Raw genomic sequence first — 22,324 nt, 5'->3', positions numbered from 1 at the left:
TACAGCCACTGTCACAGGAAAAAAGCTATAGATGCAATCCAGCGATACCACTCTGGGGCATCTCTCCAGAATAACACAATTCAGAATAAAGACACTTGTACATCCATGTTCAGTGATGCACTATTCATGATAGACAAACTATAGACGCAGCTCAGATGCCCTACAGTGTATGAATGGATCAAGAAAAAAAAGGTATTAGTCATCTATCAGAGAGAACATTGTGTCATTTTCAGGGACATGGATGGAGCTATAAACAATTATGTTATACGGAGTAATTCAGGCTCAAAGAGACAAATGAAGCATGTTTCTCTCATATGTGGACAATACCTCTAAAACATAAACATACATGAAAACATATACAGGATTATATGCATATATATATACAAACAAATTGAGTAAAGGATGGTATACTCAGGGGAGGATTCCAATGGTGTGACTCCTCTAAACAACTAAGGAATGGTTTAACAAAGTGAATACCAAAACACTGACATGTGTTTTGTTGAGAGAAGGGGCTTGGGTAGGCAGATCAATGCTTAGAGGAAATGAAGTCCAGTATGTGAAAATTGAACCAAATAACTTGAGGGTGTGGATGGGATTAGCAAAGATAGGGGGAGTGATGGAAGAGGTGACACTGATCAGGATGCACTATACTCATAGTCGGACATTGAATTGAAACCCCTTCATCTAACTACTGAAAAATTAAAAAATTATAGATGAGATGCACCTGAATTTAGTCAGGTGCATTATATATAGACAATGAAATGTGAATTTTATATAATTTTTACATCACAAAATATTAATTTCATTTTATTTGTTCCCTCTTTAAACAGCTCCTTATATATATACAATATACAAACAACTATTCCTAGTTCAGGAACTTTACAAGAGAGCAGAAGGATCAGATCTGGCCACTAGGTCAAAAAAGCTAAGGAACCTTGCAATTCACAGTGGAGTCCTGGGACCACTATCAGCAGTAGCCCTTTGGCGTTTGACAGAAAACCAGGATCTAAAGCCCAATCTCAAAGCTACAGAATTAAAACATGATTTGGACCAGATCTCCCAGCTATTAATAGGCAAATAAAGAGAAGTCCTAGTCTAGCATTAAGTTTTTTTGAAGTCAGACGGGTTTAGAATACCATTGAGTAGCGGGTTGTGCAAATCTGAGACTCAGTTTCCTTACTCAGCCAAATGGGTATAAACAGTCCCACCCATCTGCACCAGCTGGTACGAATAAAAGAACGGATATAAAACATGCATTTATCTGTGCCAATGCTTTAAAAAAAAAGCACTAGTTGGTAGTTAAGCTATTTTTAAAGCATTTTTGCACAGATGGGAGTGCTCACTCGGGATTTGCAAATGCCATTTTATCTTCAATACCTGATGGGAAAGTTAAATGCAGAAAGAGGCCTCGGAGCCACCCAGAATGTTGGGGAGCAGGTGAATCAATGTCACGGACATCTAAGAGACCACTTGTGTCCTACCAGTTACTCTCATGCAGAAAATTCATCCTGATGTTACCACGTCTTCAAATGTCCCAAGAAAAGCCACAAACCCAAACTTAAGGTTAGGGGGAAAAAAAAGTATCCTTGTTTAATATGCTATGTGGGTCGAACAAAATTCATCTGGTAGTTGAGTGTGATCCCAGGGTCTGTGTTGTGTGACCAGTGTCTTAGACTATTTCATACCAGGCAGTGTGAATATCAGGGGCAATGGGCCCAATCCCAGCATCCTTCTCCCTAGCCTGGTATCTTTATATAGGTGATGAAACAACTGGAAACCTCAGTTTCACAACCAGGAAAAATGATTACATCTACCTCAAGGGGTTTGGTGAAGATGAAATAAAAATATTGGCTACACACAGGAGCTCCTCAAGCATGTATAATTGCACATGTTAGTTTGTGTTGTTCTGTGATGTTGTTTTAGTAGTATTATTCATTATGATTTGTGTATGTGCGCACGTGTGCTAGGGCTGGGAACTCAGAGCCTGGGCACTGTCCCTTAGGGTCTGTGGATTTTTTTGTTCAAGGCTGGCTAAAGCTCTACTTCTTGAGCCACAACTCCACTTCCCACTTTGGGGTAGTTAATGGGAGATAAGAGTCTCCTCGACTTTCCTGCCTGGGCTAGCTTTGAGCCTTGACCCTTAGGTCTCAGCTTCCTGAATGGCTAGGATTATAGGCCAGAGTCAGCAGTGCCTGGCTACTATTGCTCTTGTTATTAATTGGTTCATATGCATGTATGGAACATGCCCTCACTGTACACATGGCCATTTTGCTCTCCCTGCTCACACTGCTTGCAAATGAGCAAGTGTAATTGGCCCACTCAGACAGCCACCCTGTAGCAGATACAGTATGTGCCCAGTTATTAATGAGTGTGTTCTGGTCACAGTCCACAAAGCTGCTTTCCTCTTAATGAGCATCCTCTCTGCAGCCTAATAGGCCACTATGAAGTGATATTTCTTAGGAGATAGGTACCCTGTACAGGTAGAGAAGAAAGTTCTAGCTAAGAATTACAGCATGTTGTGCTCCAAGATACAGAAAAACTCTTGCCTGTTGTTTTCTTCTTACAATTTCTAAAAATCTCCATATTTGCTGTCCAGGGGTAGACAGTAGAGTAACAATATGATCAATGGGGAAAATCTCTCCCATACAACAGCTCAGGGGAGTTGTTGTTGTTGTTGGCCAGTCCTGGATCTTGAACTGGGTGCTGTCTCTCAGTCTCTTTGTGCTTAAGGCTAGTGTTCTACCACTTGATCCACAGAGCCACTCCTGGCTTTTTCTGAGTAGTTTATTGGAGATAAAGAGTCTCATGGATTTTGCTGTCCAAGCTGGCTTTGAACCACAATCCCCAGATCTCAGGCTCCTGAGTAATTAGGATTACAGGCTTGAGCCACCAGCACCACAGCTAACAGCTCAGGTTTTTAGAACTTGAGCATCTCTCCTACTTTAGGAAAGACTCCAAGAGGGACAACATTTTGCCAACCCCAGTGCTAGGTGTTTTAACTCAAGGTCTCTCATCTTACAAGGTGTAACTCTTGTTCTAGTACAGGCTAGGTAGGATTCAATGGATCTAGGCAGGGGCCTGAGGCTGTCCCTTCATAATAAGTTCCCAGGAGTCAGGCGGCTCTTGGTCCCACTCCAGCTTGAATCAGCAAGATTCTGCTCCCTTGCTTCCTTCAGGTCTCTGCTCAAATGTCATCTCTTCAGAGAGTCCCCTCCTGACTTACCTAAAATGTAATTATGTGCACAATGGGGGCCTGAATCCTATCTATCTGTTCTTGGCCAGATCCCCAGTGTACCAGTCATGTACCTGGCTCAGAGCAAGCAAAGCAAAGATCTGTTGGGTGGAGAGATCCCAGGCTGGCAGGTGAGGGAAAGACAAACTCAGAGAGCCTAAGTTATTTGTTCACACAGGGATTCAAAGCCAGAGCAAATGGCAGCTAAGCTCTGTCTGCACTTCAAAGCCCCAGGTATCTGCTCCATGCCAGAAGGAAGCAAAGTTTATTTACATCGCACTTCCTTCCTAGAACTCATGGCCTTTGTGATGGGAGGAGTAACACAATTCTGTCCTGTTTTTAAGAAATGCTTGCTATATGGACGATGGGCTGGAGGGGACTGGGACAGAAAAGAAGCCAGTTAAGAGGATACTGTGACTGGGTGCCAGTAGCTGATGCCTATAATCCTAGCTACTCAGAGGGCTGAGATCTGAGGATTGCAGTTCAAAGCCAGCCCAGGCAGAAAAGTCTGTGAGACTCTTATTTCCAATAAACTATCCCCCAAAAAAGCCACAAGTGGAGTTCTAGCTCAAATGGTAGAATGCTAGGCCTTAAGAGAAAGAAGCTCAGGGACAATGCTCAGACCCTGAGTTCAAGCCCCAGGTTGACCAAAAAGATAAATAAAAGACACTGCAGGGTTCCTTGGTATTTGGGAGAAAGGGGTGACAAGCCTCCAGTCTCTCAGACCTTTTCCTACACAGGTACGAGTCTCTCCAAGGGCTCACATCTTTCCAGAGGCCAATGTGGAGCTCCAAAGAAAACTATGCCGTAACCCAGAAATGCTCTGACAAAGTTCACCCAAAATTATGGCCATGGGGTGGGACCCTAAGGCGGGACAGGATCAAGACACAGCTTCCTGTCCCTGTGGGTCAGGCGATGGGTTGAAACACCATGAAAACGCTATTCACTGCACAAAAAGAAGCCTTTCTGCTGTGAGCAGAGAAATTGCTTCAGCATGAAAAACCCCTCGGCCTGATGAAAGGTCTCTTTCCAAAAGAAAAGCTCCTTACGGGTGGAGAATAAAACTCTTGTCTTGCCATCACAATCAGGGGCTATAAATGGTTCAATCTCTTCAAGAAGCATGATCGTCAAGGTCTAAACACCTGGCATTGGCAAAAATAAAAAATAAAAAAAAGAGGCCACTTAGATCTCCTGGGCAGTGGTTGGAGGGAAAATAATAGCCAAAATCAGTGACCATCTACTATGCACCTGGACAAACCAGGTTTGGGGTATTTCATTTAATCCCTGCAGTGAGTGCCTTTGTTATCCCTCTTGACCACTAGAGAGCTAAGGAGAGTTAGAGGCTGACAGGTCAGAGGTCACACAACTGGGGAAAAGAGAAGCCAGGTTACACACCCACACCAAGACACTACCTAACCAGGCCGCAGATCAAAGTTGAGCCACAGAGGGTAGGGGGAGGAAGGGACATTGGAAATCACCTGCCTCTCCTTTCAGTAGCTCTATGACAAGGAAGGTAGAAGTCAAAATAGAAGCCATGAGCATGTCTGTCATACTGGATTCATGCCCCTATATATGACCTACTTTTACACTTGGGACACACGAGGGCCCGTCTGGGAAACACGTATTTGAGCTACAAAATTGGCACTACTGACAGATTCCTTTGCCGGCCCATTACATATTTATAAGGTTGCCTGCCCTGACTCTCACACTCAAGTTATTAAATGCTGGGGAACCATTACGGCTGTGCTCCGTGCTCTGAAACAAAGGCAGATAAGCTGCTGAGCCAGTGGAAGCAGGGACAAAAGCACTTCATTTCGGAAGGGCCAGTTCTGGAAGTTTCCTTATAACTGGGTGTCCAGCTCACAATACAATCAGAAGAAAGTAGGGAAGAGCAAAGAGAGGAGGGGGGAAAATAATCAAGCCCCCTTCCAAAGTGATGAGGCAGACCTGCTAACCTGGCAGGGAAGAATACCAGACAACTCTCTGTCCTCTATCACCAAATTGCATCCATGAAGTTGCCAAAAGGGGATCTACCTCTTTAGATCACCAAACACAGCCCGCAGGCCTGCACCCCAACTTTTCCCAACCACCAGATTCACATTGCGGGTGGGGGGGCCGTGCACCCAGCTAGCTGCTTCTTTGCCCAAACAGAATCACCCCACTCCAGGCTGAGACTGCCTGAAGTCAACACTCAAAGCACATTAATAAGAAACAGCTGGCCACCAAGAGGGTTGACACAGCACAGACGGGCAGCGGTGGATTTGTGGTTGGGACCCAGAGTTTCAGGGGCTGAATTGGAAACACCAGCCAGTTTCCCAACCTCCCCTCCCGCACCCGCTGTGCCGGTGGCACATGCCCAGGTTGAACTGTTGGGGGCCCTAAGTTCACCTACACACTTGGTGGGGGTGCTGACACTTTTTCAAGCTTGCCAATCTCAGGAAAATGCAGCCCTGAGCCGGGCCACTTCCACCTTCAATATTTGTAGCAGATGTAGCCTGGCTCTTAAAGGAACAGCCGCTTGCATTCTTTCCATGTGACTTACAAGTCAGCTTTTCAGGGAGGGAATCTGATTTTCTTGTTCTTTTCCCTCCCCTCTCTGCCCTGTGGTGCGTTCAAAGCCATCCTACCTCCATTTATGCAAGGCGAAGCCGGGACACTGGTCACCGCAGGCGTTACATGGCTGGCCTCTCTCTATCCGCCCCAGGCCGGTCAACTTCAAAACAAAAAGACAGCAGAGACATGTCTCCACCTCTGGGCTCCTGGCAGAACTCACTCCCCTGTGTCCTCCCAAGCCCTCCTCGGTGGGGCTGGACTCCCAACTGCCTCTCTCTGACGGAGGGGGAGCCTCCGGGCGGGTGTTGCCAGGGACCCCGGGAAGGGGGCAGGGTCCCGGGCCTGGGGAACCCTGTGAGCGGATCCAGGTGGGCAGAGGTCCGGCCGGGGCACCAAACCACTGCGGAATGGCCTTGGCTGTGGCTTTGTCTCCCCTAGACACCTTGGCCACGGGTTTCCAAGAAACAAAAGCCAAAGCCCTTGCTGTTCCCCACACACACACCCCGAGTTCCCCGCGAGGGGCCGCGGGGCGCGCGCCCCGGGACCAGTGTGCGCTTCTGAGAAGGTGGCAGCAGAGGACACCCCAAAAGACCACCCCCAAGTCCACTTCTGGGCTAGGGCTGGGACTCGGAGGGAGACGCGGGAGGGCTTCCCGGGGGGCTCCCTGGACGGTGACACGGTGGCCCAGAGCCCGGGCGCGCCCGCCCCCCGCCCGCCCGCCGGGCCGGCTTACCTGGGGCCACAGGTGCGCGGCCGCGGGGCGCAGCGGGGCCGCGCGCGGGCGGCCGGCTGCAGGGACCCGGAAAGCGGCCCCGCTGCGCTCGGGGACACTCACCGAGCGGCTGGAGAGTCTCTTCCGTGAGCTCCGGCCGAACATGGCCGGGCACCCTCCGGCAACAACGCCGCGCCGTCCGACCGTCCGTCCGTCGGGTCCGTCTGTCCGTGCGCCCCCCCACCCCGCGCCTTGGGGAGGGAGGGTGGGTCGCCTAGGCGGGCACCCCCCCACACCCGGTGGCCCGCCGGCCTGGCTGTCTCCGCCTGCCTGGCAGCCCCCCGGCCGGCTCCCGAGCGCACGCCTCCCCCGCCTCCGCCCCCTCCCCGTCCACGCCCCTCCCTCTCTCCCCGCGAACCCGCCCTCGCCGGGATCGCCCCGCGGTCCACGGCCCTTCCCGCCCCTCCCCGCCCCAGCTGTGGCTCCCTTCTCCCCTCCCCTGCCTCCCGGCCCAGCCAACTCCAGAGACTCACTTCCTATGCCCACCCCGCCCCAACATTCTGCCCTCCCCTCCAGCACACACACGCGGGTCCCCGAAGTCAGGGGCGGGGAGGGACCGCGTCCCCGACCCCATCTGCAGTGCAGGGGCGCGGGGGAGGGGGAGGAGGACAGATGAGGACTGAGTGGTGGCGGTTTGGGGGTTTGTTTTTTTCCTTTTGCATTGTGCTCTGAAGTCACCGATGGTAAAAGTTGATCTCTTTAGTACACGGCCACGCCCCGTGGCTGACACATTCATACAGCCCACTGAGGCACAGGCACAGAATAGTCCCCCGTCCTGGTCTACACGTCTGTCCCCAACCTGGCCAGGGCTGGAATCCACAGGGTGCTCCTTAAGTGATGTCTGTGTAATCATCTGTGGGCTGGTTGATGATGGGTCCTCATTGTTCACCTCTTTGTGCTTTTGTCTTCTGATCAATAATTTGTTAAAAGGGGTGGGGTGGGGTTAAAAAACAAGAGGCATAATCAATTTAACAAGACGATTAATTGTTGAAAGATGAGTTGGCAACATGTATGCTTATGGTAACCGACACAAAACTCAGGACCCATTACAGATTAGCTGTCACTCACACACACACACACACACACACACACACACACACAGGTTGTAATTCCGAGACAGAGGCCATGGCATCCACTTGTCATTGGTGTTTCAGCTCAAATATCACCTCCCCTGAGAATACTCCTGACCCTCTGTTACATCTCCCTCACATTCACCCTGAATGTAGCCTACACTGAAATGATCTGTACTGCTCAACTTGTCCCTCACACCCAAACCCAAGTTGCATGACAGAAAGGACATTGTCTGCCTCACTTCAGGCTCTTTAGAGCCTGAACGGTGCTTTTACATCGTAGCTACTCTATAAATATTTGTCAAAAGAAGACATTCTTCTCCTTGTTGACAAAGATGACTGTGTGGCTTGACTTGTCACAAAGGAGACATTGAACGTGAGTGAAGGAAAGCTGTCTGCCTGCTGTAACACAGCAAATCAGTGGCGAGATAAGTCCAGTCGGACCTCAAATTCAAAACGATAGGGGGATGCAATTCAGATACCCCATGTGAATCATTAATGTTAGCAGGCCAACTGCAGTCCTTCGACTGTATATGAAGTTCTGTTTAGTTTCTGAGACAGAATTTTGCCTCACGAACAAAATTTACAGGGGCACCAACAAACTCCCATGACATTTGGTTCTTTAGAATATTGTATATTACATGCAATTTCCTAAACAACCAAAATTAGTGCTAAAAATGCCATGATGTACCCAGGGTGGTAGCTCACACCTGTAATCCTAGGTGGAAGACTGAGATGAGAGAATGAAGGTTTGAGGCTTCTCTGGGCAAAAGCTCAAAATTCTATTTGGGAAATAAAGTGTAAAGGGCAAAGGCATGGTCCGAGTAGCACACGGTCCTGTGTTTAAACCCCAGTACCATCAAAAAATAAATAAAAATTTAAATCCATTCTCCAGGAACAGAATGTCAATTATTTTAAATAACAACAGGCTTTCACTTCTTACTACCCTATCCCACCCTAATTCTGGCCCCCATAAGAATGCTTTGAACTCAGACAGCATAAATTGAGTACCTAATATTGGTTTTTATCTTCGTAGTGACCAACATCACATCAGACAGTAAATTCCCAGTGTGAAGGCCATGACTTATTTATCTCGTTATTTGCCCAGGCCCAGCAGAGTCTGGCTCATCTCCAATTCTAACAAGCATTCACTAAATGACTGAGTAAAAGGCAGTGATTTCAGTAGCTTTCGTGGAGAGGGGGACTTAGCAATGATGCAGGTCAGTGGCAGGCAGTATGCTCACCTGGCCTGCTCAGCAGGGCTCCTACACAGTCAGCTTTGCCCTGCATGGGGCCTGGTATAGGCAGGAAAGTAGAGAGGGGAAGAGAGGAGAGTGGTGCTCAGATTGTGATGATGGACATCATCTAGTTGTGTTTTAATTAATTTTTTGAAGTGCAGGTCAGTCACAGCACAGGCCATTGCAAATTTGCAACAGATGGAAGGCAGGTAGGTGTGCTGAGTGGCACCTTCCTCAGATTTCCTCCGAGGAGCTACTGGAGCTGGCAACAGTCTTCTCTCTCTCATTCCTGGATCTATGTGAGGTGATCTGAATACCTTGGGCACATATTTTAGGATTTTGTTGTTGTTTTGTTTTTTCTAGTTCCAGGCCTTGAACTCAGGGCCTAGAGACCATTCCTTAGCATTTCTTGTTGTTGTTCAAGGTTAGTCCTCTATACCTCTTGGGCCATACCTCTACTTCTGGCTTTTGCTGGTTAATTGGAGATAAGAATCTCATGGAGTTTCCTGCCTAGGCTGGCTTTTGAACCTCAATCTTCAGATCTCAATCTCTTGAGTAGCTAAGAGTTTAAGTATGAACCATGCCACTAGTGCCCAGCTCAGGTGGTTCTTATTAACTTTGGTTGTTTGATTAAGTCTTGTGCACAAGGCTGCAGCCCATCCCGCAAATAGGGCTTTAAGAGTGCCTCTCTTGGCATGTTTTCCTTAAAAAAAAAAAAACAAAAAAAACCCAACTTCTTGTGGTCTGTCCAAGCAAAAGCCTGTATTGCACGGTGTTATTTTACACCTGAGACTTGAATAGCAGCACTGTCTTCTCGATCTATTCAACAACCACTTTATCTTGCTTAGAACTAAAGATCTTTGCTGTCTGCTGGCGGTAAACATCAGGCAATTTTGTTTTGCATTTGCCATCCATAGGCACCTTTGATCTATGTTTTCCTTCATCTCTCAAGGCAATAAAACTACTAACAGAGCATGAAGAAATTCTCAATACAGGATTGGCAGCATGGGGACATATCTCTGCTAAAATATGAGCTAGAAACCAAAAGCTAGGCTAGAGTGTTTGGCTTTAGTCTTAAAATGAGCATTAAGAAACTAGAAAGAAACCGGGGTCTGGTAGCTCATGCTAGTAATCCTAATGGGAGGCTGAGATATGAGGATCGCGGTTCAAAACCAGCCGGGGCAGGAAAGTCTGTGAGACTTATATCGTCAATTAACCACCAAAAAGAAGAAAGTGGAGTTGTAACTCAAGAAGTAGAGTGCTAGCCTGGAGTAAAAAAGTTAAGAGATGGTACCCAGGCCCTGAGATTAAGCCCCAGTACTAGCATTGAAAGGAGGAGGAGGAGGAGGAAGAGAAGGAGGAGGAGGAGGAGGAAAGAAAGAGAAGAATGAAAGAAAAAAGAACAAAGGAAGGAAGGAAGGAAAGGAAAGGAAGGAAGAGAGAGAGAAAGAAAGAAAGAAAGAAAGAAAGGAGAGAGAGAGAGAGAGAGAACCTGGAAAGGGGCCAGGAGTGGTGTGTCACCACTGTAATCCCAGCTCCTTGACAGGTGGATTTCAGGAGGATTGCAATTCAAGGACAGCCTTGGAAAAAAGTTAAAGGAACCTTCCTCAACAAACATGCTGGCCTTAGTGGTGCATGGTCTGTCATCCCAGATACAAAGGAGCCATAGGAGGATTGTGATCTGAGGCTGGCCCGAGGCAAAACTGTAAGACTCTTCCAAAAATAGCTAAAGCAGGAAAGGACTGGTGATGTGACTCAAGTGGTAGAGCATCTATCTAACAACCACAAGGCCCTGAGTTACAGCCAAAATAAAATAAACTAGGAAGACATACACAACATAAAGTGGTGGAATTATAAAGATGTGTCCATTCTACCTTATAAATCTATCTACCTATCTATCTTTCTATATGAAATATGTGCTTGGTTTACATTCAGAAACATATTTACCTAAAATTGACAAATTGTGCCATGGGGTTTTCTTATTAGAAATTAAATGTGTATCAGGTAGAGAAAAAGCTGTGTCTCTTCTCTCCTTGACCCATATACAAGTGCCTGTCCTCTCTATTTTATCTGAGTCTGTTAAGCAGGTGAGCTAGTGGCTTGCTGTTGCCACATGTGTGCTGCAAACCTCAGAAATGTGCCCCAGAAAGTTCATTCTAAAGCAGCAAGGAAGAACACGGTATCTAAGTACAGCCTCACCTGGTCCATAGTTCTGTGATGTACTAGAAACAAATCTGAATATTGCAAAAGAGTTAGAATCTCCCTGACACTCTGAGCCAGCACTTAGAAGCACCATCAATGTATCCTCTACCTCAGAAGACTACACATGGTGTTTGGAAGAGAAGATTTAAAACCAAGGGTGAGAGGGATGGGAGGGGCAGGGGTGTTGGGGGGGGTCTGACTGGACAGAGAATTCTCACTTAGTGATGGGTTATGTGGCTATTTCTTTCTTTCCACCAGCACTTTTATGTAGTCTGAAAATTTCCCTATCTAGACATGAATCAGACATACATATATATGAATATATGAATATATACCATATGTATGTTGATACATAGACATACATATCTATATATGGGTATATATTTATATATGTGTCTATATACAGACACACACATATATATATATGTATATATATATATATATATATATATATATATACAGAAAAAAATCAGGGGAAAAACTGGAATAAAGAGACTACTGGTGGGCTAATATGTCACAGAACACTAAGTTATCTGAAGTTTATAAATATAGTCCAATACATTAAAAGAAGACAAAAAATATGCCAAACAATATAAGTTTTCTCTTTGAAAAGCCTTAGAACTTAGTAGAGCCACTGGTCCAGCTTATCCTAAAAATGAAAAGCATGAATGTTCAAAAATGTGGTTAAAGAGATAGTCAAGGGGGCTGGGAAGGTGGTGGTAGAGCGCTTGCCTTGCATGCCTGAGGCCCTGGGTTCAATTCCTCAGCACGACATAAGCAAAAAGAAAAAAAGCCGGAAGTGGCGCTGTGGCTCAAGTGGTAGAACGCTAGCCTTGAGCTGAAGAGCTGAGGGACAGCGCCCAGGCCCAGAGTTCAGGCCTCACGACCGGACCCCCCCCAAAAAAAAGAGATAGTCAAGGGTGTTGTTTCTAGGACACACACACACACACACATACACACAATCACAATCACAAGTAATTTAAATTCCTAAGAAAACCCAGTAAGTAAAAGTACATGGTGGCACACCCTTTGAATGACCATCTATTCAATCATTAAAGAAAATGTTGTATTGGGAAGTTTACATGAGTATTATTCTATTTGAAAAAAGGCTTACAAAACAGTAATATAAATTCACATTTGCAGAAGATTTAGGATGCCTGTGATACTTTTTTTTAAATCACATATACTTGGGAAAAGTCCACAGGACCGCTCGGGGGACTGCCAGTGTACTGGGAGTGTATTGGGAGCAGGGAGCGCCTTCTGGGTCACGCAAGGTACACTTGGGTAGTAGCATGCCTTTGAGAAGTTGGGGCTTTGCTGGGAGCTGAGTCGCCAGCCCCTCCTCCCTCCTGGTGTCTACACTTGATTCCCCAACACGCCCTAACTTCTCCTCCAGCTCAGCCCCCAGAGCTGCCCTGTCCCTAGGCCCTCCTTCAACCCTGCTGCCTGTATTTGTCCTGGCTTCCAGAAAACGGACAGAAACCAGAAAAAAACAGGGACAAGAGCGTCCATGCATACTGTTGTGCCATTTTCCTTATTGTGGTTGGGAAACTTTGAAATACCAGGAAAGCTGCTATTTCTCCTCAGTCCTAATGCCCAAATGAATTCTCCATCTCTGCCCTCCTCATCCCTCACCCCATACATGTAGAACGACTTCCTGGCTTGTCTTGCTAAGATTCACAGTTGAGCTGTTCTCCATCTTTCTGTGCTTCTGATGGCAGAATTCCGGAGGGCTCCAGGCAAGTCTGGAAGGTAGGTTGGAAGGATACAACCATTACAACCATAATGCACAAATCTTGAACCATGAGCTTTGAGCCATGAACCTGTTTCCTCTTAACCTTTCATTCTAAACGGCTTAAACAAAACTGTCTCTTAAATGTGATGATACATTAGGAAGTACTTGTGGGGGCTTCTAAAATTCCTATGCCCAGGCCCACTAAATCAGAATGCATAGGGTTCAGCCCAGCCAGCCACATTTTTAAAAAACCACTGTGATTCCAGGGTGCAATCCTGGTGCAGCATCTCCACCTTTAGACCAACATCTCTCCCTTTTTGGCTGGGTCTGTTCATGTTGTTGTTGTTGGTTTTTTTCTTTTTACCGAAGCTTTGTCCAACTCTACCCTCTGATAACCTTGTTAACATCTCTGTGATAATTTATCATATAGCTAAAGACAGTATCCCTGGATTTCAGCAGGGCTTTGTATTTGCCCTGCTTGGGTACAAGCAGCCAAATATGTACAACTCTTAGGACAGTTGAATCAGCTTTGTCCCATGAAGGAACAAAAGAAAGGACGAGAGCTAGGTGATGGGGACATGGGGGAATCCTTGCGGTGTGAACAGGGATTCAGGGGAGATGGGTGTAAGGGGAATCTCACAAATTAATGTTCAGTGCTTGAAGTGGCCCTATCCCACAGCAGATGTTTGTCATGCTGGGAGCGGAGGACATCTCAAAAAAGGGCTGAGCTGTACATCTCAGCTGACAAAGGCCTCTCCTAACCTACGCTCGGGCTTCAAGAATACCAAACTCTGCGTCTAGGATAATCTTAGCAGATGAGCAGAATAGCTCAATAGCTATGTACATATGACCATATAAGATGATGCTAAGTGAAATAAACTCCAAGAGATGGACACAAGAAGTTTTTCTTTGTTGTTATTGTTGTTTTTAATGTACTATGTGATTTTTTGTTTCTTTTGTATGTTCTTTCCCTATGGTATATACCCTGTTGTCACTGTATATGATTTTGGTACTCTGGTATTGTATATATGTTTATTTGAATTAGGGAAGGGAAGGGGAACAACAGAATGGTGAGACAAAGGACAAAGGGGAACCAATGCAATAGCGACATACACAAGACAATATGTTGGAAATGATCTGTACAACTTGGGGGGAGGAGGGGGGAGGGAAAGTAGGAGGAAAATGAGGGAAAGGGTAACAAGTTTGACAAGAAATGTACTTATTACCTTATTTATGTAACTGTAACCCTTCTATACATCACTTTGACAATATAAAAGAAGGAATATTGAAGTCAATTACAACCAACTCCACAATTCTCTTCAGTCAGAGTTCATTGGACCACTTGTGCCTGTCTGACACCTACCTTGTTGGAGACCCAGGTGACCAGGGCTGGGGCATGCTACCAGAATGTTCTGACATCTGAATCCAGATGAAGATCAGCCCTCAGCCTTGAAGTGCACAGACAACAAACAAAAAACCAACCAAACAGTGTGAATGAAAGGAAAAAAAACAGTTCCCACTCCAAGAAATGGCGTGGCTTTCCCTTCCTTCATCCATGTATCCCAGACTTCTCCACAGACAATAAAGCCCCTTTAAGGGTCCAGGGCTAAGTTACTCTTTCAGCTGTGTTAGAGATTAAGCACTTTTTCAAACATCTTGATCAGATGGATTTGATTGTTCATAGTTTAAACCAATTGCCTTGCATTTTTTCCATACCTAACTAGCAATCTCATACTGCCCAACTGAAAAACAAATCTGACACAATCTCTTCATATGATCCTTGCTTGATTTGTTCCATCTGGGAGAGGTGATTCTGTTGTCTTTTCCAGCACTCCCAACCTTGGCTATATATTTGAATAATTAGAGGAACTATTTTCTTGAAGATGTCAAGCCTGGCTCCATCCCAGTCAATTAAAATCAGTATCCCCGAGGTAGGATCAGATGATGGATAGATTTTAAAGCTCTCTGGTTGAGTTTAAAGTCCAGCCAGAGTTGCAAATCTTTTCCCATGCTTTATTGATTCATTTGGCCACCTCTTCCTTCTGTGTTTTTATGCTTCTCTTAGTTTTAAACTATCATTTCTCTTTCCTTATTCTCTCCCTGGCTACTCAGAGTAGACAGGATTTCTATTCTTAAAAAAAAAATTTAATCTGGGTGTCAGTGGCTCATACCTGTAATCATAACTACTCAGGAGGCTGAGATCTGAGGATCGAGATTCAAAGCCAACCTGGGCAAGAAAGTCCATGAGACTCTTATCTCCAATAAACCACTCAGAAAACTGGAAGTGGCACAGTGGCTCAAGTGGTAGAGCGCTAGCCTTGAGGAGTTGAGGGATAGTGCCCAGGCCTAAAGTTCAAGCCCCATGACCAATATTATTATTATTATTATCATTATTATGTAGTTTTTAATCAATGGGAAAAACCCTATTAGCAAACTGATTACATTTTAAAATACAGAGTGACTAATGAGAATAGTATAATTCACTTTTAAGGGGAGGATCATTTTTCAACGAATTGAGTTTCAAAGCTAGTGTTGCCTTTCATGCAAGTGTTTATCTGCTAGTGCCAACCTGTAATGAAATTTTATATATGCCCTTTCTGAAATGCAGGATCTCTTTTTAATGTCTGCCACAGAGGATGGATACATAGATTAGAGCAAGGCCTCTAATCCCTTGCTCTTCAACCATGATATCAGGGGGTCTATCTAGCCTTAGAAGGATCTGGAGGTTTATTTAAAGTGTAGAATCCCAGTAACTCCCAGTATGCATTTAAACAAAGTCTCCCCAGTGATAAGAATGCACACTGAAGTTTGAGAAGCACTCTTCTAATGAACTGTGAACCCTGCCTCCATCCTTATTCTGGGACTACCCTGAACCCCTCCTTGATTTGCCAGGGTTTGTTGGCACTGTGTTATTTGCACCCTCAGGCCCCCAAGGGATTGACGGTACAAAATCCAGTTCTAAATGTTCCAGTTGCCACCATTCCTCTTCCTTGCCCCTAGTAGTGTGGAGCAGGTTTATTATTGGTCCTTAGTGAAAGAAAATGAGACTCGGACAAGTGAAGTGGCTTGTCTGTGCTAGAGAGGACAGGCTTTGGGATTTTGATAGACCCCCATTGTGTTCCCAAGTTGGTTTTCTTCAAGAAAGTAGGAATGGCTGGGAATGTGGCTTAGTGGTAGAGTGCTTGCCTAGCATGCATGAAGCCCTGGGTTCGATTCCTCAGTATCACCTAAACAGAAAAAGCCAGAAGTGGTGCTGTGGTTCAAGTGGTGGAGTACTAGCCTTGAGCAGAAAAAAAAAAAAAAGCTCAGGGACAGTGCCCAGGCTCTGAATTCAAGCCCCAGGACCGGCAAAAAATAAAATAAAGTAAAAACAAAAAAAGAAAATGGCGTGAGTAAGACAACTGGTGTGACCTGAGCACCTCTGAATTTGGACAGAAACTTGCACAATTCTTTCTCTGCCACTACCAAACACAGACCAGGAGTCCTGTTACAGAGACTCGCACGTGACCCACTCACCTTGGAAATGACCAAAAGTAACTTTAGAGCCACATTCACAACCTATCAGAACACTGCCCCGAAGAGAGCGCTGTCTGCCGGCCTGCCCCTTGGCAAACCTCCACCCGGACAAGCACTCATTTCCTCTCAGCACAGGATCTGCTCTCTTGAATAGGAAAACTTATGTTTTTTCCTTCGTGCTCTTTCTTCCAAGCCCCAAATCCTCACACCAGATGATGCGTCTTTCTCTGACCTGTATGGAACACGTAACAATTTTAAGGAGTGATTTTTTTTTATTACTGGAACTTGATTTTAAGTGGAACTGAATCTTCCTACAAAGTTCACAGCTGGGGTCAGACAGGTCAGATGTTAAGTGCTGTGGGGTCATCTCTTTAGTCTTTTAAATGGAATAATCAATGCCATAGACGAGGTCAGCAACTGCCTCCCAGCAGTGGCTCTTGGCATTGGGTAAGCTTGTAAAATGGATGAGTGGTAGACTGTATTGTTCTTTCTTCATAGAAGTCATTGCCAGAAATTAAGGATCTGCATGAGTCAGGACAGCCTCGCTAGACCAATAAGCACTACATTTCATCAGCCTGTCAAAAGAGCTGTTTTAAGTCATGAAGGGTGTCACGCACCTGTAATCCCAGCTACTTAAGAGACAGAGATTGGAAGCATCATGGTTAAAGGCTAGTCTAGGCAAAAATGTTAGCAAGACTCTGTCTCCACATCAAGATGGGTATGGTGGAATATGTCTTAATCTCACCTAAATGGGCAGCAGAGGGAAGAAGAGGGAAGAAGTCTGAGGCTAGCCCTGGGGAAAAAGCACAAGATTCCACCTAAAAAAAAATAAGTAAAAGAACGAGGCCTTAAGCCATGACTTGAGGTCAGGGCTCAAATGATAAAATGCCAGTCTAGCAAGCATATCCAATATGGCCTCCTATTTTTTTTAATGAGTTAAAAGTAGAAATTAATTTCTGAGTTGCATTAGCCATATCCTAGTGTTCAGTAGTCTTGAGCTCGGTAGCCACTAGAATGACACAATACTGGACAGTGAAGAAGGCTCAACTTCCATGATTCCAGAAAGTTCTACTATAAAGCTGGCTCTTAATATCAGAGTCCTCTGTGCCATCTGAATCTGGCTTACAGGTTAGAAAGAAGAGAGATGAGAGTGGCAGACATCTTATCACACCTAATTTCACTGTCAACCACTTGGACTTTGACCTGCCTTCATGGAAGAGGACTGAGACTGTCAAAGTTATATCTAGGAAGGGATGGGGCTGGGAAGATGGCTCAGTGGTAGAGCGCTTACCTTGCATGTTTGAGGCCCTCGGTTCAATTCCTCAGCACCACATAAGCAGAAAAAAACAGAAGTGGCGCTGTGGGTCAAGTGGCAGAGCGCTAGCCTTGAGCTGAAGAGCTGAGGGACAGTGCCCAGACCCAGAGTTCAGGCCCACGACCGGACCCAAAAAGAAAAAAGAAAAAAAAAGTTCTATCTAGGAAGGGAAAGGAGCTAGAGGACTGAAGAGAAGAAGAGGAGAATGTAGTCAAGAATCCAATGTATAACCTACAGAATTAAGAAGAGTGAGGGAAGGGGTGGGTGGGGAAGGGGGATGGATGAGAATGTTGAAAGGGATGACATTAGTCAAGATGCATTCATAAACTGCTCTGTTAAATGGCAACGCGTTTTGGACTGCTTGAAGATAATCTGATACATTTTTAGAAAGCCTCAGAAAACAAAAATAGGGAGTCACATACACTCATGAGCCCTTGCTTTCCAAGTCCTGGTAGCCGTATCAGAAGTTCAGCGATAATTCACTCTCCAGTCCCTGTATCCCAGGAGAACTAGCAGAGGTCAAACTTCTAAGAAACCGTATGTTCTTTAAGCTGTCCTGAGTATCATATCCAGGGGTCCACCATGCTAGGCAAGTGCTTTACCGCTGGGCCCTGTACTCCTAACCCCCTTAACTCAGTCTTCATTGGGCCCCCTAAATGTGACCTCCAGCTGGAAAATAAAAAAGATAACAGTGTGAATTTAGGTGTTGGTGCTCACTTCGCAGAACTCACCACGCATGGCATTTCTCCCATCCAGGCAGGCTGTGTAGAAAAGCTAAGCTGTTGCTGTATGATCAGTCAGATTCTAGGCTTTGTCACAACTCAACTCTAATGGTAGTGCAAAGGCCACCATAGCTGAGTGCATGACTCTGTCTCAGAAACAGCTGGGCTGGATTTAGCCATGGGTAGAACTAACAGACCTCCTGCAGTATCGAAATTATTTATGAAGTCCCCTTTCTTTTCTGGAAAAACCATCCTTTACCTCCCCTCCAAAAATATGGTAAATAAAAAACATTAAAAAAAGAGAAGCATTAAAATATTGGAATATGTATAGAATCTGCCTTTCACCATGCTAAGCACTTCGGTGGAATTAATGAAAGTTAATTCTCACAACTCTTTGAATTAGATTGGACAATTGTCTACTTACAAATGGGAAGATAAGGCAGGAAGAGAGGTTAAGTGACTCAAAGTCATGCAGCAGGCAAGAAGGCAGAGCTGGGACCAAAAACCAGGTATCACCCCTGTGAGACCAGGATTGTGAGTGATAGCTTACATCTCACTGTAAGTCACTAGTACCTAGAGCAGTACTGATAATATCATACCACATGGTGATTAAGGAAGAACCAACCTACCCACAGACACTTCTAGATGGGGGAGACTAGGACAGGGACTGGGATAAATATACAGACAAGTTATTTAAGTGTTAGGGACCAGCAGACAACAGTTGGTCTTTGATGGGATTGAGATATGGACAGGTGGTCTCTGGTCTACAAGGCTTATTAATGGGTAAAGGGGCCCATTTGTAGCCCCTCCTCCCAATCCACTTCAATAAGTGACAATCAGTCCTTGACATCAATTATCTCCTCTCTTCTTTCACCAAATTAGGCTAGTGCATAAGCCCAGATTGGATGAAAACTAGGGAAAGATTTGTATTTGTCAAACATTTCCTGGGCTCCCCTTTACTGTGGGGGAAAGTCTGGTCATTCAGAAGGCAAAACAAAAGATGAAAAACAGGCAAAAAGGAAACTCCCTTGTAAGGAGCATAGTATGGAGAGAAATGGAGGTAGAAGAAGATGAACTGAGAAGGCTTATAGGGCCTCTTGGGGTGACCTGGGGTGAGGGCCATGGGTGAATAGCTCTGGCATGATTGATGGATACAAGAAGAGCCGGAAGGCAAGGGGAAAAGGATATACACTGGATCACTTATGTCATTTTTTGGAGTTGCAGATCAGGTTTCAATTGTAATTATTTTTGACTTTGAAAAGTGACTCGATGCAGAGATTGGACCATAGAGAGCCAAGGGAGAGGGGGTTATCTGGGTTACACTAGCGAAGTGACTTCACATTTAACATTTGAACTGCACCAGGAACTCCAAATTACACACAAAAAAGAATCAGAATAGTTATTGCTGTCCAAGAATAGAACAGGTTACTTCGTGAGGTGGAAAATTCTTCACCTCTACCTGCCTACAGGGATACCACAGAAGGAGTGCGTGAGCCATGCAGAAAAAGAGTTCTTCAACACCTGACAGGCACAGAAAGAACTAGAAAGTCTGCAATCTTTAACCCCAGGCCCTTCTATTTCGGTGGTGTTGTGGAGCCCTTCTCTTTATGAAAGCTCTGTGGGGAATTCAGAAGTTTGAGAACCAACAGTGGCGAGAGTTGGGCAGGGTGAGCTATCCACCTTCTTCTAAACCTGTTGGCACTGTCCCGATGAACCTGCACCTGGACAAAGAAGATGTCATGGAGCCATTGAGCCACTCAAAGCACCTTCTTCTAAAAGGAAGTGTGACTAACGGGTCACTCATAAATAGAGAGAACCAGAAGGAACAAAGTCCCTGTGAAGCGACATCCCGCTTCTTTTTGGGTCACCTTCGATGGTATTTTGGACACATTCAACCAGTCCTCTTGTTTATTTTTAGTGTTCTTTTTTCCCCCCTGAGTCTGTGGGAGGGCAACCCTTTCTCAGAATCAATCCCCAGACTTTTACTGGGAAAGGAAAGTCAGCTAGAAAGAAAACGAAGAGCGATGAGGTTCTTGGACCTACCACCGGAAATCAGTCTAGAATCTGGGAGATGGTGCTGTGAATTGTCCTTGGAAAGCAGTGATGAAAGTTTTGTAAATGCAGTCCTAGTGGCTTTCACAAAGGAGCTCCTCAGAAGATCGTTAAGTTACTGAAAACTCAAGAGTTTTACTTTCAATATTTCCTTATGATTGCACAAGTTCTCTATATATGTATAATGTATATATAGTGTACATATATGGTGTGTGTATATATATATATGTGTGTGTGTGTATATATACATATATATATATATATACCAATATATATAACATATATTTCAGAAACCAGAGGATTTAGAAAAATTTCAAATCTGTGTAATCCCACTGTGAGGTATTTTTAAATATCTCGGATTAACCTTATCTAGATGAATGCACATTTCTACACAGATATATAAATAGAAATATACAAGAACATTTTTCCTTCCAAAAACTGGGGTCAACGTTCACAGATTCCTTTGTAATTTGCCTTTCTTCTTACTTTGTGAACATTTCTTTTCTTTTGTCCATCCTGGGGCTTGAACTAAGGGCCTGGGCACTGTCCCTGAGCTTTTTTGCTCAAGGTTGATACTCTACCACTTTGAGCCACAGCTCCACTCGTAGTTTTTTTGTTTGTTTGTTACTTGGAGAAAAGAGCCTCATGGACTTTCCTGCCCTGGCTGGCTTTGAACTGTGATCCTCCGATCTCAGCCTCCGGAGCAGCTAGGTTTATAGGAGTGAGCCACCAGCACTCTGGTTCATGAGCGTTTTCTAACATTGCAAAGACGGTGCCATGGCAGCTTCCAGAAGCTACAGAAAACTCTTTGTATGAAATGGAACTCTTGGATATTCCGACATGCTAAATAATGCTGCTTGTCAATGTCGATTTTATTTGAAAGCATGACAGGTGCCTTTTGGCAGTGTTGCCAAATGAAATGATAGCATTGTCACCTCAAGTGTCATGCTTCCTACCACAGCCACGCTGTGATTCGGATACTGAGACCTGGCAGAGGATGGGGGACACACCACGCTCTTCTTTGGCCAGGGTTACAGCCGCTGGACTGCTGGGTCAGCCTTTCTGGGTGTCAGGAGATGATGATAGCCCTGTAGGTACGTTGGTATCCTGGGCACACACACATGCTCCAGGACTCAGGAGACCTCTTGCCATCATCTCCAATAACAGCAATGATTTTAAAGGAAGGTCAGCAAGCAAGAAGAGAAAGATGGTTCTTTTCAGGGGGTGACTTAGGCCCCTCCCAAATCATCTGCCAACATGAGCCATCCGTACCCAGCTTGATATAAACCTTGATCAACCATATAACATTTTTACAACATTTACTAATTTGGAATTTTTTTAAAACCCTTTTAACCCATTTGGGAGGAACTGAGTCTTGAAAAAGAACCTTGGCTTTAAAGCAGACTTGTTTTGTTTAGCTACTTAGTGTTTTTTGAAAACGTCAATTGTTAATAGTTTTTAAAACTAAAAAGGAGCAAATGCTAGATTTGGGCATTTTTAGAAACCTTTTTAGAAACTTTAGAAGATCTGTACTGCTGTCCCCCATTCTCTGACTTAATACAGTCTTTGGACATGAGACTTGTCTGCCCCTGCCTGGCACTGAACTTGTAACTTAAACCTTAATGTATACATGCGCTCATAAAACTATAAACACACATGTACACACATATAAACATGCACAGAGAAGAGGTGTGTATGCATGGGTTGTATGTGTGTCATATGCTCCTCTTAATTTAACATCTTTTGCTTTTTAAAAATTCTTCAACCTAGCCAGGCGCCAGAGGCTCACACTTGTAATCATAACTACTCAAGAGGCTGAGATCTGAAGATCGTGGTTCAAAGCCAGCCCAGGCAGGAAAGTCCATGAAACTCTTATCTCCAATAAACCACCAGAAAACCGGAAGTAGCACTGTGACT

General features: G+C 45.0%; 1 protein-coding gene across 1 annotated transcript in view; it reads right to left on the bottom strand.

Annotated features, from left to right (window-relative positions):
- Nucleotides 1–6,662, bottom strand: part of Prickle2 (prickle homolog 2 (Drosophila)) — a 305,296-nt gene extending 298,634 nt beyond the window's left edge. Inside the window, exons 1-2 of the mRNA XM_013010424.1 lie at nt 6,621–6,662; nt 5,860–5,945 (exon numbers count right to left, since the gene is read on the bottom strand). Coding sequence (XP_012865878.1) covers nt 5,860–5,945; nt 6,621–6,662 — 128 coding nt within the window. The remainder of the gene's footprint in view (nt 1–5,859; nt 5,946–6,620) is intronic.
- Nucleotides 6,663–22,324: the final 15,662 nt, after the last annotated feature.

Source organism: Dipodomys ordii, unplaced genomic scaffold (assembly GCF_000151885.1).
Source record: "Dipodomys ordii isolate 6190 unplaced genomic scaffold, Dord_2.0 Scaffold12, whole genome shotgun sequence".
Taxonomy (NCBI): Eukaryota; Metazoa; Chordata; class Mammalia; order Rodentia; family Heteromyidae; genus Dipodomys; species Dipodomys ordii.
The sequence above is the reverse complement of the archived record's forward strand: the minus strand, read 5'-3'. Positions and strand labels throughout refer to the sequence as shown.